At 37.4% G+C, this 13,403-nt stretch overlaps 1 protein-coding gene across 4 annotated transcripts in view; it reads left to right on the top strand.

Moving 5' to 3' along the window:
* The window catches only part of uggt1 (UDP-glucose glycoprotein glucosyltransferase 1), a 30,932-nt gene that overhangs the window by 2,487 nt on the left and 15,042 nt on the right, over positions 1-13,403 (top strand). For all 4 annotated transcript variants that reach the window (XM_077221989.1, XM_077221988.1, XM_077221987.1 and 1 more), the window contains exons 4-24: positions 767-897; positions 996-1,108; positions 1,631-1,805; positions 1,921-2,017; positions 2,107-2,188; positions 2,296-2,396; positions 3,071-3,170; positions 4,449-4,509; positions 5,332-5,423; positions 6,032-6,182; positions 6,271-6,390; positions 6,527-6,612; positions 7,348-7,483; positions 8,053-8,184; positions 8,410-8,574; positions 8,789-8,909; positions 9,451-9,549; positions 11,215-11,309; positions 12,129-12,335; positions 12,489-12,620; positions 12,715-12,845. In XM_077221989.1, coding sequence (XP_077078104.1) covers positions 767-897; positions 996-1,108; positions 1,631-1,805; positions 1,921-2,017; positions 2,107-2,188; positions 2,296-2,396; positions 3,071-3,170; positions 4,449-4,509; positions 5,332-5,423; positions 6,032-6,182; positions 6,271-6,390; positions 6,527-6,612; positions 7,348-7,483; positions 8,053-8,184; positions 8,410-8,574; positions 8,789-8,909; positions 9,451-9,549; positions 11,215-11,309; positions 12,129-12,335; positions 12,489-12,620; positions 12,715-12,845 — 2,527 coding nt within the window. The remainder of the gene's footprint in view (positions 1-766; positions 898-995; positions 1,109-1,630; positions 1,806-1,920; positions 2,018-2,106; positions 2,189-2,295; positions 2,397-3,070; positions 3,171-4,448; positions 4,510-5,331; positions 5,424-6,031; positions 6,183-6,270; positions 6,391-6,526; positions 6,613-7,347; positions 7,484-8,052; positions 8,185-8,409; positions 8,575-8,788; positions 8,910-9,450; positions 9,550-11,214; positions 11,310-12,128; positions 12,336-12,488; positions 12,621-12,714; positions 12,846-13,403) is intronic.

Below are 13,403 nucleotides of genomic sequence, written 5' to 3'. Positions count from 1 at the left end.
AATTTATTCTGAATCAAGGGAAATCAGAATGCCAAATCCTGACTGACGAGAGGAGGAGCTGGGGATGGATGAGAGTAATTAGCTCCTGAGAAACACGATTGCTGCTGATAATACTGAAGGAGCTTATATATGTATACAGTGATAGGTGTCGTATTCCTAGGTAGAAATGGATCATCTTAGAGCTGATGCGAGCTTTACTAACGTGACCTGCCAGAACTGACTATGCTTGATCGTTCATCTTTGAAATGCAAAAGAAGATCTTTTTAGTGAAATCTGAGAGATTTCTGTCCCTCCATTGAAAGTCAGTTCACCATAAACTCTCACGCTTCAAGGCATTCATTAAGATATCATAAAATAAATCCATACGAATTGAACGATTTAATACAAGTCTTCCGAAGCAACACTATCGGTTTAAATGATGAACAGATGTAATTCACACTTTTCTTCACATATAAAGATTGTTCAGCAAACTTGTTCAGAAGACTTGGATTAAACCGCTAAACCCCAATCTATATGAACATTTTGAACCTTCAGAGTTTTATGTCAATAGACTTTCAAAAGAGGGACAGAAATCTCTCAGATTTCAATAAAAATAAAGTATTTTGGGTTTGGATTGACATCAGGGTAAGTAATTGATGACAGATTTCAAATTTTCTTTTGGGGGTTGAACTAACTCTTTAAAATTAATTTATTAAAGTTAATAAAAATGTGTTGTTGCTCTTGAAATGTGGATGGCCAGATTACAGGACTGTTCTCTATATTTCAGATACGGATCTGGCTTACTACGATCTGATCCTGAAGAGAGCCAGTGCGCTGCTGAGCCCAGTGCAGCTTAACCTGCTGAAATTCGCCTTATCTTTGAGGGCCTACTCATCCACCGTCCATTCCAGCCAGCAGGTGAATGATGCACCTCCACAGCTGTTTAATGTAAACTCTAAGTAAATCTGGATAAAACCTGTTTGACTTGACGTGTTATGTGCTGTTTGTGCATGTAGATCGCATCTAATGAGCCTCCTCCGTCTGGCTGTAAAGCGTTTTTCAACATACATGGACAGACATCTTGTGATACTGAAAAACTTAAAGTCATGCTGGATAATGCCTTAGAACGGTGAGTAACAGCAAGACCTGCTGCATCCTTCCATCCAACATGACCTACAAAGCTCAAGTAAAAATGACTGAAAAAACATTGAATGAATTTACCAATATCCACCAAAATATTTTAGTTAATCTGGTGGAGTGACTCACACAATTCCTTTTTAAATGGACAATATCTTTGGTATGCTTGAATTTTTTTTTTAATTAGGACAGGAAGTAAATAATGCACTTTCAGATTTGTAATGCTAGAATTAATAAGCATAAATTAAGTTAAATCTATATATTTGTACAGATGATAGCCAATGAAAGTCTAAATGTCGGACATGCTAAATTCCATCTAAAACTGCATAAACATTTTTTTTTAACATTGTGTTATAACTATTGTAAATGTGGTTTTCATGTCCTCCTATTAATTGAGAGACTACTATACATTTAATATTTGTACTTTTTTTAAACAGATTTACAAACATTTTCTCTTATACAAAAAAAATGACATGATAACCATCCTAAACACAAAAAATTCTTTACTTTTTAGGCCAAAGCCATACTTGTTCAAAGGTGATCACAAATTCCCCTCAGCCAATCCTGATGCACCGGTTGTGATTCTTTATGCTGAGATGGGCACCAAAGAATTCTCCAGATTCCATCAGTTGATGTTGGCCAAGGCCAACAAGGGCCTGATCACTTACGTTTTACGGCACTTTCTCTCTGTAAGAATCAAACCTCTTAATACATTCAAGTAAAATAGGTTAAATCCAAATGCAATGAATCTTGTCTTTTCATTTTAAGATTAAAAAAGTCTTCCATATACTCTCACCCATGCAGAACCCCAGCAAGAGTAAAGTGCACCTCTCTGGATATGGAGTGGAACTGGCCATCAAAAACCAAGAGTACAAAGCCAAAGATGACACACAAGTTCAGGGTATGATAGCAGTCTTTATATTGGATATTTGTATAATTTAAAGACAGAAATCTTTTGAATTAGCAAACTTTTTTCTCCACTTTTCACAGCTGGAGCTGATGCGAATGCCACCATAATAGGTGAAAATGATTCTGTGGATGAAGTCCAAGGCTTTCTGTTTGGCAAACTCAAGTAAATTAACTTTTCATAAACCGAACTCTCCATTGACTAAAATGCTTTCTTATGTTTGAGATTACATAACAATATATCTTGATGGCACATATTGTTGTATTTGTCAGGACCATTTATCCTGAACTTAAGGAACAGCTGAAGGAGCTCCGGAACCATTTGGTTGACAGCACCAATGAGATGGCGCCACTTAAAGTTTGGCAGATGCAGGGTGGGTGTTTCTGAACTGTTGGAACTGCTGCCATATATGACATTTTCAGTTAATGCCTGCTTGTTGGATGAAAGTGTTTTTTAGTGGAAGACTGAACAGTCTCTCTTGCTGTGTTTTTAACACGGTTAAGGTAGCAGAGCCTTTCTTGCCATTGCTTAAATGTATATTTGGCACACTTATAATTCTTCCACTACATCAAGGCCTTTCAAACTCAATTGTATTACCTGTGACTAAAGGAGCACTCGGGTTGCTCAATACTCATTCTGACGGTGTACAAACGGACCGTTTCCACATTTTTAATTAGCTGTAGTTCTGCTGGCAAGTGTGGTTGTCAAACACAACTCCCCCTCGTCCAGAGCTCATTACTGCTCTATCAAGGTAAACTCATCAGAGACTAGTCACATTTAGCAAAACCTCTGAGCCAACACACACACACACACACACACACACACACACACACACACACACACACACACACACACACACACACACACACACACACAGTTGAATGCAATATTCCCAACAGTACTGTAAAAGTGCTTTGGCACATCAAAGAGAAATTGGCATACCGTATACAGGTCATGGCTATTTCAAATGAGATCTTGAATATTTCAAGAGCAGAAATGCAATTTTGAATAACATTAGCTTTATCATTTATTATCCTCCTCCTCAAGATCTCAGCTTTCAGACTGCCGCCCGTATCCTGGCAGCTCCCTCTGTGGACGCTCTCAATGTCATGAAGGATTTGAGCCAGAACTTCCCTACCAAAGCCAGGTAAAGAACTATCTGTGTATCTATTACAGTCCTAGCCAGACATGATAAAGCAACAAAAATTCCTGTTTCCTCTGGGTTTTTGTTTGGTTTCTTAGTTTGACATTTTGTTTTGAAATATCATCGGTCCGAAATCATGCTCCACTTAGCTTTGTATTTTTGCTGAGTTCACGTCATGTCGTTATTACCGTACTTACGAGATGAGATGTACTTATGGAGGAACACTTGACATTGTACTCGGAGCTGCTCATGTCTTCAGACTCAGAATTATGTGCTTCTATACCAAAACCATAGGAAACACTATCAACAGCAAAATGAATCTGCAGCAGTCAGGTGGTACACTGTCATGTGGTACAAGTCGGAGCTCTCAGTGAATTCCCCGTTTGTAGTTGTAATTATCAATTCTACGAGCTCATGAACATATTTACAAGCCATAATTACGGTAATTACAACATGGTGTGAACGCACCTTTAGCAATGAATATGTTCTAATTGGCTGAGATTTTGTCACTTTGCACAGCATTTCATTTTTAGCAAAAGCAGTAAATTGATGCTAGAAACAGTATTCTAACCAGGTGTGACATAACGTGTTTATGTGTAGCGTGAAGTTTATATTTCACTTTAAAAATCCACTTTTCCATGTTTAAAAAAAAAATAAAAAATCCTCATTGGTTCTGTTGTTGTAAGTGCTTTTCAGTTCATAACTTCTGGCAGCAGACCGCTCAAGTCATCAGAAAGTTTACTCCGAGCTGGAAGTTTTGAAAGGAAACAAGACTTAACTTCCTTCCAAGAGGTTTAATTAACACTTTAAGAAGAAAAAAAAATTGACCCATCAGCAGTTATGATGAAAATAATATGCTTTATTTGGCCCAGACAGCACAGCCACAGATGTTTTTTTTTTTCTTTTGGCAAATGCATTTAAAATATTCTGCCCACACTACCACACTAAAATGCTATTTTGTTAAAGTGATCCTTGACATCATGGAGGATAATATGCAGTCATGTTTCACCCAGAGCAATTAACTGCAGCTCTGACTCAGCGACTCTAAAGAGAGAGTGTTTTTTATTTTATTCAAAGCTTTCTGAATGCAGACTTGCATGACGTCAGTGAAAGCGATCTCATCTGTATCTAGTTAAACGGCGTTGATTAAAACCCTCAGCACAGACATTTTTATGCAGATTATGCTAGGCGTGCATTCAAGGTTTGATTATAATGAATCGCCATGATGAACTAATGAATCAATTTCAGTGTAAAAGCTCACATTTATCTCTCCTCTCTCAGGTCCTTAACAAAAACAGTGGTTAATTCAGAGATCCGTAAGGAGATTGAGGAAAATCAAAAGGTGAGGGCCACCTTTGTCCTTTTTCCCCTCATGTTCCTTAAGTCCTCTTCTCAAAGCTGTTGCGTCAGCAGGTATTCTCATTCACTATGTTTTTCGTCTGCACCGCTGAGATAATGGATTCAAAGAAGTCCAGTCAAGTCTTCGTTTTTGCCTCATAATTCACCAAGAAAAGTCTTTACGATGATTCTCTCTTCCCATATATTAAAACCGGTGTAAAAAAATGAAAGGGTGTCAGTTGCAAAGTGTTTTGGTTGTATGGAGGTAATGGAATGGAGACTCATTCCTCTACACCTCTCTGCTTGTTTTCTTCCCGTTCCTCTGTATCGGAACGTATGTAAATGCTTTTGTTTTGTCACCGAAAAGGAAATGAATGAAGTAATTGCGCCAAATGTGGTTTATACGTGGCTTCGTTCATTGTTTCGGTCATTTGCTTTCTGTGATTAAAGCTGTTTCTTGCCTCTCGTAATGAGGACGTGTAACGGACCTGCTCCTCATTCCTCACTGTAATTGCACGCTGGGAAACATGACGAATAGAGGCTCTTTAAGTTTCTCTAATGAGCTCCCTCGCCCTAATGCATGTGCCTTTAGTGAATAACAAACATGAGTGCCACGGATAAAAGCATGAATATATAGAGGCTCAAAAGAGTCTGTCTGAATTATACATCATATTGAGCATCTCTTTCAACTTCTGTTCTGCTCTATGAAGTGACAGAAACATATGTTTCATCAAGGGATTAGCAACCCAGAGGGCTTGGTAGGTTATATTAGAGCTAATTATGAGTGTGTCATTCCTAATGTCCCATGTTCTCATGTCTCCTCTAGTATTTTAAGGGAACGTTAGGTCTCCAGCCAGGAGACTCTGCTCTGTTCATAAATGGACTCCATATTGACCTAGATGTGCAGGATATTTTCAGGTAAGAAACTGTTTTTTTTTTCTTTTATAAAGTAGTTTATTTATTTGATTTGTTAGTGGATATCTAACAACTCCATTTATAAAATATTGTATGTTTAACAAAATTATATTATAAACACACAACAATAAATTATTATATTACTTTATTATATTTAGTATATATAATTGGCAGAAGTCTAAAAATATTTGTTTTAAATGATAATAAATATTTAACAAAAATAAGAAAAACAATAATAATATTTAACTATAATATCATACACTAAGAACAGTTTGGTGTCTGTAAAAATGTATGCTCACCATGGCATTTATTTGATAAAAAAAATACAGTTTTGTGAAATACTATTACGATTAAAAAGAACTGTTTCCTATTTTAATATGTTTTAAAATGTAATTATTTCTGTCAAGGTATATATAAAATAAATAAATAAATTCTGTTCTTTTGAACGTACTATATTTCAAATGGAAATCTTCTAACATAAATGTCTTTACTGTCACTTTTTATCCATGTAATTCATCCTTGCTAAATTAATGCATTCATTGAAAAAACAAAACAATAATACTTTACCATAAAGTGAGATGTTTGTTGATGTTTATCATGTGTTTTTGTAGCATTTTTGACGTGTTGAGGAATGAGGCAAGGGTCATGGAGGGTCTACGTAGTCTGCTCATTGACACACCCTACATCCACAACATCCTCAAACTCAACGTCCAGCCCTCAGACTCTGACTATGCCGTGGACATCCGCAGCCCTGCTGTTAACGTGAGCCACATGTTGTTGTTTTTTTTAAAGCAAACCTGTTTTCGGAGAGAGATAATAGAGAATAATCCCACTTTCTCTCTTTCTCCAGTGGATTAATAACCTGGAGACAGATGGCAAGTATGCATCCTGGCCCTCTAATGTGCAGGAGCTACTGCGGCCCACCTTTCCTGGAGTCATTCGACAGATCCGCAAGAATTTCCATAATCTGGTGAGTATCGCAGAGTGCTGTGTAAACATCACTTTGTGACAATTTTCTTCAGACATTAACAATTCACAATGTAAACCCCACTTAGACCAGAATTCTGCAAATCATTTTACAGCGTGTGCTTGTGTTGTTCTGACAGGTGATGATTCTGGATCCGACCCATGAGAACACGGCTGAGCTGATCAGCGTGGCTGAGATGTTTTACAGCAACAACATTCCACTTAGGTCAGTCTCAAAGAAGGCTGAACATTATGACAAGACCATGATTAATTTTTTAGTTGTGAATTAATGGCAGAGCTTCGGCACAGTGGTAACGCACATGCTCACAATGCATAGGAGCCATGGTACTCCCTCAGTCATAATTATCTGTAATATAACCTACATCCAGGTACAATCTGTTCATTTCCCAATGTCATTCTCACCCCTCCATTGAACTATTTTTCTGTGTCTCTTAATATATAAAATATGACATTTTTTTAACTCACTTAAAGGGATAGTTCTCCCAAAAATGAAAATTAGACCTTGATTTACTCACGCTGAACTCACCCTGAACTCACCCACATGAACGCATCGCTTCACTTCAGAAGGCCTTTATTAAACCCCAAGAGCCATGTGGATCACTGTTATCATGGATGGATGGACTTTGATGGATTTCAAAAAAATATACTGCCATTCACTGCCATTATAAAGTTTTTTTTTTGTAGCATTTTTATTATAACTCCAGTTGTATTCTTCTGAAAGAAGAATACCATATACACCTAGGATGACTTGAGGGTAAGTAAATCATGGGATAATTTTGGTGAACTATCCCTTTAATCAACCTGAAGGGATTTTTTAAATTTATTTTTGTATATGAACTCTCTCATTATAGGCTTAAAGTGGTTGGCCAACTCTGTAACATGTCAGTGGAGTTGTAGTGTTTCTCTGTCGTGTAGGTAATTTCTCTGTTTCTGTCTGCAGAATTGGAGTGGTGTTTGTGGTGAATGATTCTGATGATGTTGATGGGATGCAGGATGCTGGTGTTGCGCTACTTCGGGCTTTCAACTATATCGCTGATGACGTAGACAGCCAAATGGCCTTTGACGCTATCATATCTGTAAGTCAACATCATCACCAGTGCTTCATACAACAACAATTTAGTGGTAGACAGACATGAGTTTTCCATTGTGTGTTTCCATTATCACTATTTTAGGATTGACATTGTCATATAACTACAGTTTATACAGGTTACAGTTTTATGTGGTTGTTATTTCTATGCTGCATGGAGGTTATTATTCCCATGAAATTGCATCTAAGGCCCCCCTTTTTTTAAATAGTCAGTATTATTGCTAGTCAGAAGTAGGTGGTATTGGGGGAGGGACATTCTCATTCTAGAGAGCATTTGATAGGACACAATTAGTGAGTGTAAGATGAGTCCTCAGAATTTATGGTCTGTTTTTCCAAAAGAAAAAGACATTTTTCTTTTGGATTGCATTTTGGATTGCATTGCATTTGGATGCATTTTATTTATATCAGCTTCAAGTGATTTTTGTCTTTGTTTAGGAGCACACTGGCTTATAAATCTATATGTGGACTAAAAAACATAAAAAAATATTGATTTTAGTGAAGCGTACAGTAGAATGACTGTCCAGCAAGGATGTGTTGTGATTATCTTCTGTCTTTCAGATATTGAACAGAGTTCCCAGTGGAGGCAAACTGAAGGTGGAACATGTGGTGGGTGTTTTAGAGAAGAGATATCCCTATGTAGAGATCAGCAGCATCCTGGGACCTGACTCTGCCTACGACAACAACAGAAAAGTGAGGGATTTGTTTTTCTAGTGTTTGTGTGCTTTGAATATTTCAGCAGTATCCCATCTAAGATTTCATATCCATGCTTAAAGAGACTGAATATAGTGGATGTGAGAATGTTTGGTCAACTGTAGAGATTCCATGTCAGCCAGAGGTGGTTCCTGTGCTAATAGCTCTTTGTGTCTGCCAGTAACTATAACCCTTATTGAGGTAATATCTTCTATGTCTCCACAGGAGGGAAAGGCATATTATGAACAGACTGGTGTTGGCCCACTGCCCGTGGTGTTGTATAATGGAATGCCTTTACAACGTGAGCAGTTAGACCCCGATGAACTGGAGACTGTCGTCATGCACAAGATCCTTGAGACCACCAGCTTTTTTCAGCGCACTGTCTATCTGGTGAGAATTGCATGTCTGTCATCCATAGTCACTGTGGTGTCCTTTTTAGGGAACATTACTTTAAAAAGTACCACATCATATTATTGTACTGTCCTTAAAAATAGCTCAAACCCATCGTCAATTTGCAAGAGATCTATCTATCTATCTAGACAGAGAGAGAGAGTTTATCTCTCAAAAGTGTCATCTTTTGAAATGCTTTTCTTAATCTTTTTAGGGTGAGCTGAATAGTGACCATGATGTGGTGGATTTTATCATGAATCAGCCCAACGTTGTTCCACGAATCAATTCCAGAATCCTGAGCACCAGCAGGAATTATCTGGACCTTTCTGCCACCAGTGAGTACTTGTCTGAATGTGTTCATAACAAAATTGTGTTTTCTCAGTGTTTTGCTGCTCTGCAGTTCTTTACTGTTGAATCCTATATTTCTTGTTTTCCCTGTAAACGAGTTAGTTTGAGATATACAACACGTATGCTCTCACAGGCTTTCAGGAATGAATATGTGCCTCATTGGGAATTCTGTGCTAAATGTCTTGTTTGTTCTTGAAAGCCCATTTATTTACAAAGACGTACAAATGAGGCTTCGGCAATGATATTCATAAACTGCTTTGTTTTCGCGAGGAATATGAAACTGAATTTTAATAGCTTTTGAATAGTATATGTGCAGTCTTGCTGGAAGCTGAGAAAGACTCATTTCAATCTGAACTCAAATAGCACTGGATGTTCAGAAATAGCTGCATTCAAAATGACTTTGGTTGGATTCAATTAGGAATGTGAATGTACCTCTAACTGAGAACAAAGCACAACCTTAGTTTCATTTTCTCCCCAAGTGTTTGGCATGACCTGACTTCCAAATAAAACAAGTCTTTTCTTTTCCAGACAATCATTTTATCGACGAATATGCACGTTTCCTCTTTCTCGACACCAAAGACAAGAACGCAGCGGTGGCCAACAGCATGAACTACATGACAAAGAAAGGTGAGGGGGTTGTTGCTATTGATCTCCATGAGAAACACTATTCCTCCAACCTGCTGCTGATCTCTGGCCTATATAAACATGAACAATGGAGGGTTTCTCTATGTGGCCTTTAATGAAATCTGTAAATCCATCTTACATTAATCGCCTGGTGAACACTGCGATTTTGCTGTCCGAGACAAATTTCATCAAATGTTTTTGTCTTAAGAGAAATTGGCAGTCCCGTTTTGCAAAGTGTGACATGCTCACTGATAAATAGTAGTTGATACTAACTTGTTTTCTATATGATATGCAACAAATATCTCATTATTTAGTGTTCCCTTTGCGTTATAATAGTATTAGTTTGCTTCCGAAAATGAGCAGTCACATGCAAATGAAGATGACGGACTCAAATCAAGCCGTCAACGCTGTCTATCATGACCAAACTCTTGACTGACATTATTTGAAACTGTCTGACATTAAAAGACAGTTAATGGAATTCAATCTGCTTTGGCTTTTAACCAAGATATTTTAACCTCACCAGGCCTCATTGTATAATCTGACAGGCTACACTAGTGAAGAACAGAATAAATTGCAGCTAGTGAACACCTGGCTTTAGACACCTCAAAACTGTCTGTGTACCACTAAATATATCTGTCTGTTTTTATTTGTTTCTTCATTTCTTTTTTCTTTAATGCTGTTTTCAGGGATGTCAACCAGGGATGCTTCTGGTAATTGCATTGAGCTGTTATAGTCACTTAACTGACAGCCCGCTTCCCATAGATCTCATCTAAACGTGTAGTGCTGGAGTGCAAATATTGCTAGAAAACGCCTACATTACCATCATTAACATGACGCTCTCTGTTGCTTGAAGGAATATTCCGGCTTATTTAAAACTTATTGTCTGTGTACCACATCTGTGGCATGCTGTCGATTACCACAGGAAATAATTTTGACTCAGTTTATTTCAGTTTGTGTACACAAATGGGAAATACATTCACGGGAATACAATTATAGTTGAAGGCAGCCTAGCAGGCCAGTGTGCAATCTTCGAAAAAACATCTATAAATATTTAAAATATCTTTTTTACCATAACGCTGTTTTGACGGTATAAACATGACAGAAGGACACAGTGGAGGTCTGGCAGTGGTGCGTGCCTAACTTCCATTTAAAGTGCATTCCTGTAAATAAGTTTTTTTTTTTCTTTTTTTCTCTAAATTATTGACAGCATGCCACTGATGTAAATGTCCCAGAGTATTCCTTTTTAAGTGTGTCTGCAAGTTTTCAGATTACCATCTTATTTTTGTTGTGGTTGTTTTCTTTTAACCATGTGAAGAAGTTTTCTGAAGCTCGCTATTGATTTACGCACAGCTGTGCATTTGTCATCTGTCCGAACTGTCACTGTGTGATGGATGAAAGAGAATCTCTTTCTATCCTGTGGTCCCCTGTAATACCTTTCTTTTACAAACATTTACAGGTTTGTATCTAGGTTGAAATTGCCTGTCTGTCTTTGTGTGCCGCTTGGGCACTCCAGATACACCTTTTTGATTGTTAAAACCTAAGACAAGCGAGAATCCTTTCAGTTTCTCACATCATTTTCACTCACCTTTTTAGATTGCATGAGGAAACGGCATCTATCGGCTATGTAATTTCCTTAAGCCCATGTGTCTGTTCTTCACTGACTTGCAGATGATGGCATCATCCGTCCAGTGACTTTCTGGGTAGTAGGAGACTTTGACAAGCCCTCGGGACGACAGCTGCTGTATGATGCTATACGTCACATGGTAGGCCATTGTCAGTGAGTTCCGTCAATGTTAGCTGTAAAAGATAATACCTCATACATAGTGTACAGGATTGAACTTTTTGTCACAGCTGCCACTGTCTGAAGAACTGATGACATTTACTGGCAATTTCATTGTCTTGTTACTACTCTTATTTTTGAATCTAATCTAAACGTGATTTTACACTGTGGCATTAAATCTCAATACGATATTTGTATATCAATATTTATACAAATTAATGTCATTACTAGAATAAGCTGTAATTTATTTTTATATTATTCAAAATATATTTAGAGGCATATTTCAGCACATTTATATATATTATATTGTATTATATTACATATATATATATATATATATATATATATATATATATATATATATTATTTTTTATTTATGCTGAATGCACATTGTTAGGAAAAAAATATTCTCTTGGCATTTGGTGAATGTTCATTTTGGACATGCATATGTAGACTCAAGGATTGACATGTTTTGCTGGATAATTTTTAATTTTATTAGTTTTTTATATTTCTGTTTTGTTTTTTATTACAGTTTTAATGATCAGTTTCAGTAATTTTAGTACTTCGTTTATTTCAGTTAATTGCCAAGGCAACTTTTTTTCTTACTTTTTTTTAAACCTAATATTTATATTTTGTTTTGTTTCCACTTTGTTTCAATTAGAAACAAAACTATCATTAGTTTTAGTAATCAGTAACAACACCGGATATTTCAACCTAGCATGCTATTCATATGGATTTATATAACAGCTATATAAAAGAAACATTCTGAACTTATCAAAATCTGTGTTTTTTTTTACTTTAGAAAACCAGTAATAATGTACGATTAGGAATGATCAATAATCCCAGTGAGGACCCGTCTAATGAGAAGAGCCTGATTGCTCGAGCTATATGGTCAGCTATGCAGACCCAAACCTCCAACAATGCCAAAAACTTCATCACCAAAATGGCTAAAGAAGAGACTGCGCAGGCTCTTTACGGAGGGAGTGACATTGCGGAGTTTGCTGTCGGGGTAAAATAAGCTCTCCTGGAATTCATTTACAGTTGTGATGGATTATGTGCCCTGGGTTATTTCACTGTTGCTGCTGCAAATGTCACTTTTAAACTGCAGAATTTAATATAGAACAAATGTAACCAGATCCCTCTGCTTTTTTCTGCACTACAGGGCATGGATGTTCCTCTGTTTAAGAGTGCATATGAGTCCTCTAATGTGAACTTCCTATTGGCTCACTCTGCCTACTGCCAGGATGTCCTCAAACTGAAGAAGGGCCAGAGGGCTGTGATCAGTAATGGAAGAGTAAGTTAGACATTTGGCCAACTGACTGTATAGCAAGACTTCTGATACTGTGAAAGCTCTTCTTACTTTCCTGTTTCCTGTTTTTTCTCTGCAGATCATTGGTCCATTGGAAGAAGGGGAGGTCTTTAACCAGGATGATTTTTTGCTTCTAGAGAGCATTATCCTAAAGACATCAGGAGAGCGCATCAAGGGCAAAATTCAACAGCTGGGCATGGTAGAGGACAGGTATGATAGAGCAGTCCAGTGCTAAACAAGTTACATATACTTTTGTTGATGTATTCAAATGATTGCCATTTGCATGTATAACAAATAGCAAGTAGCAGTGCTCCAGACCTCTTCCAGGACAGACCTGTGGAAGGATTACGATGCATTACACATTACTAACACATGTACTTTCTGCAGTTATTAGTTCCTCTTAATGAAGTGTGTCGGTCCACCTTGAAGACGGAGACGTAATGAATGTCGCGTTTTATGTGCATTTACTGGAAGAGCAGACTGAGAGAGTGACACCATGTTCATTATCCTCTCAGTAAACTTTTAGAGGGCTGATTATTGAAGTGTTGGCTATAATAGAGTTAGTCAGTCATTTTCTTTATCAGCGCTTGAATCTGGCATTAGGCCTCTGTGAGAGAGTTTGAACAAACTTTGCCTTTTGCTCAGCTTTGGTTAGCCATGTTGCTTGTGTGGGCAATCCAAGCGATTTGTTCTCAAACAACAGCACAAATACTTATGCTTTCTACTTCCTGATTTTGCATCCTTCTCCTCCACAGTGTTTTATTTGTT

Source organism: Siphateles boraxobius, unplaced genomic scaffold (assembly GCF_051911475.1).
Source record: "Siphateles boraxobius isolate OS27281-9 unplaced genomic scaffold, OSU_SipBor_1 86, whole genome shotgun sequence".
Taxonomy (NCBI): Eukaryota; Metazoa; Chordata; class Actinopteri; order Cypriniformes; family Leuciscidae; genus Siphateles; species Siphateles boraxobius.
Note: the sequence above shows the minus strand (reverse complement) of the source record. Positions and strands in the feature narration are given on the sequence as shown.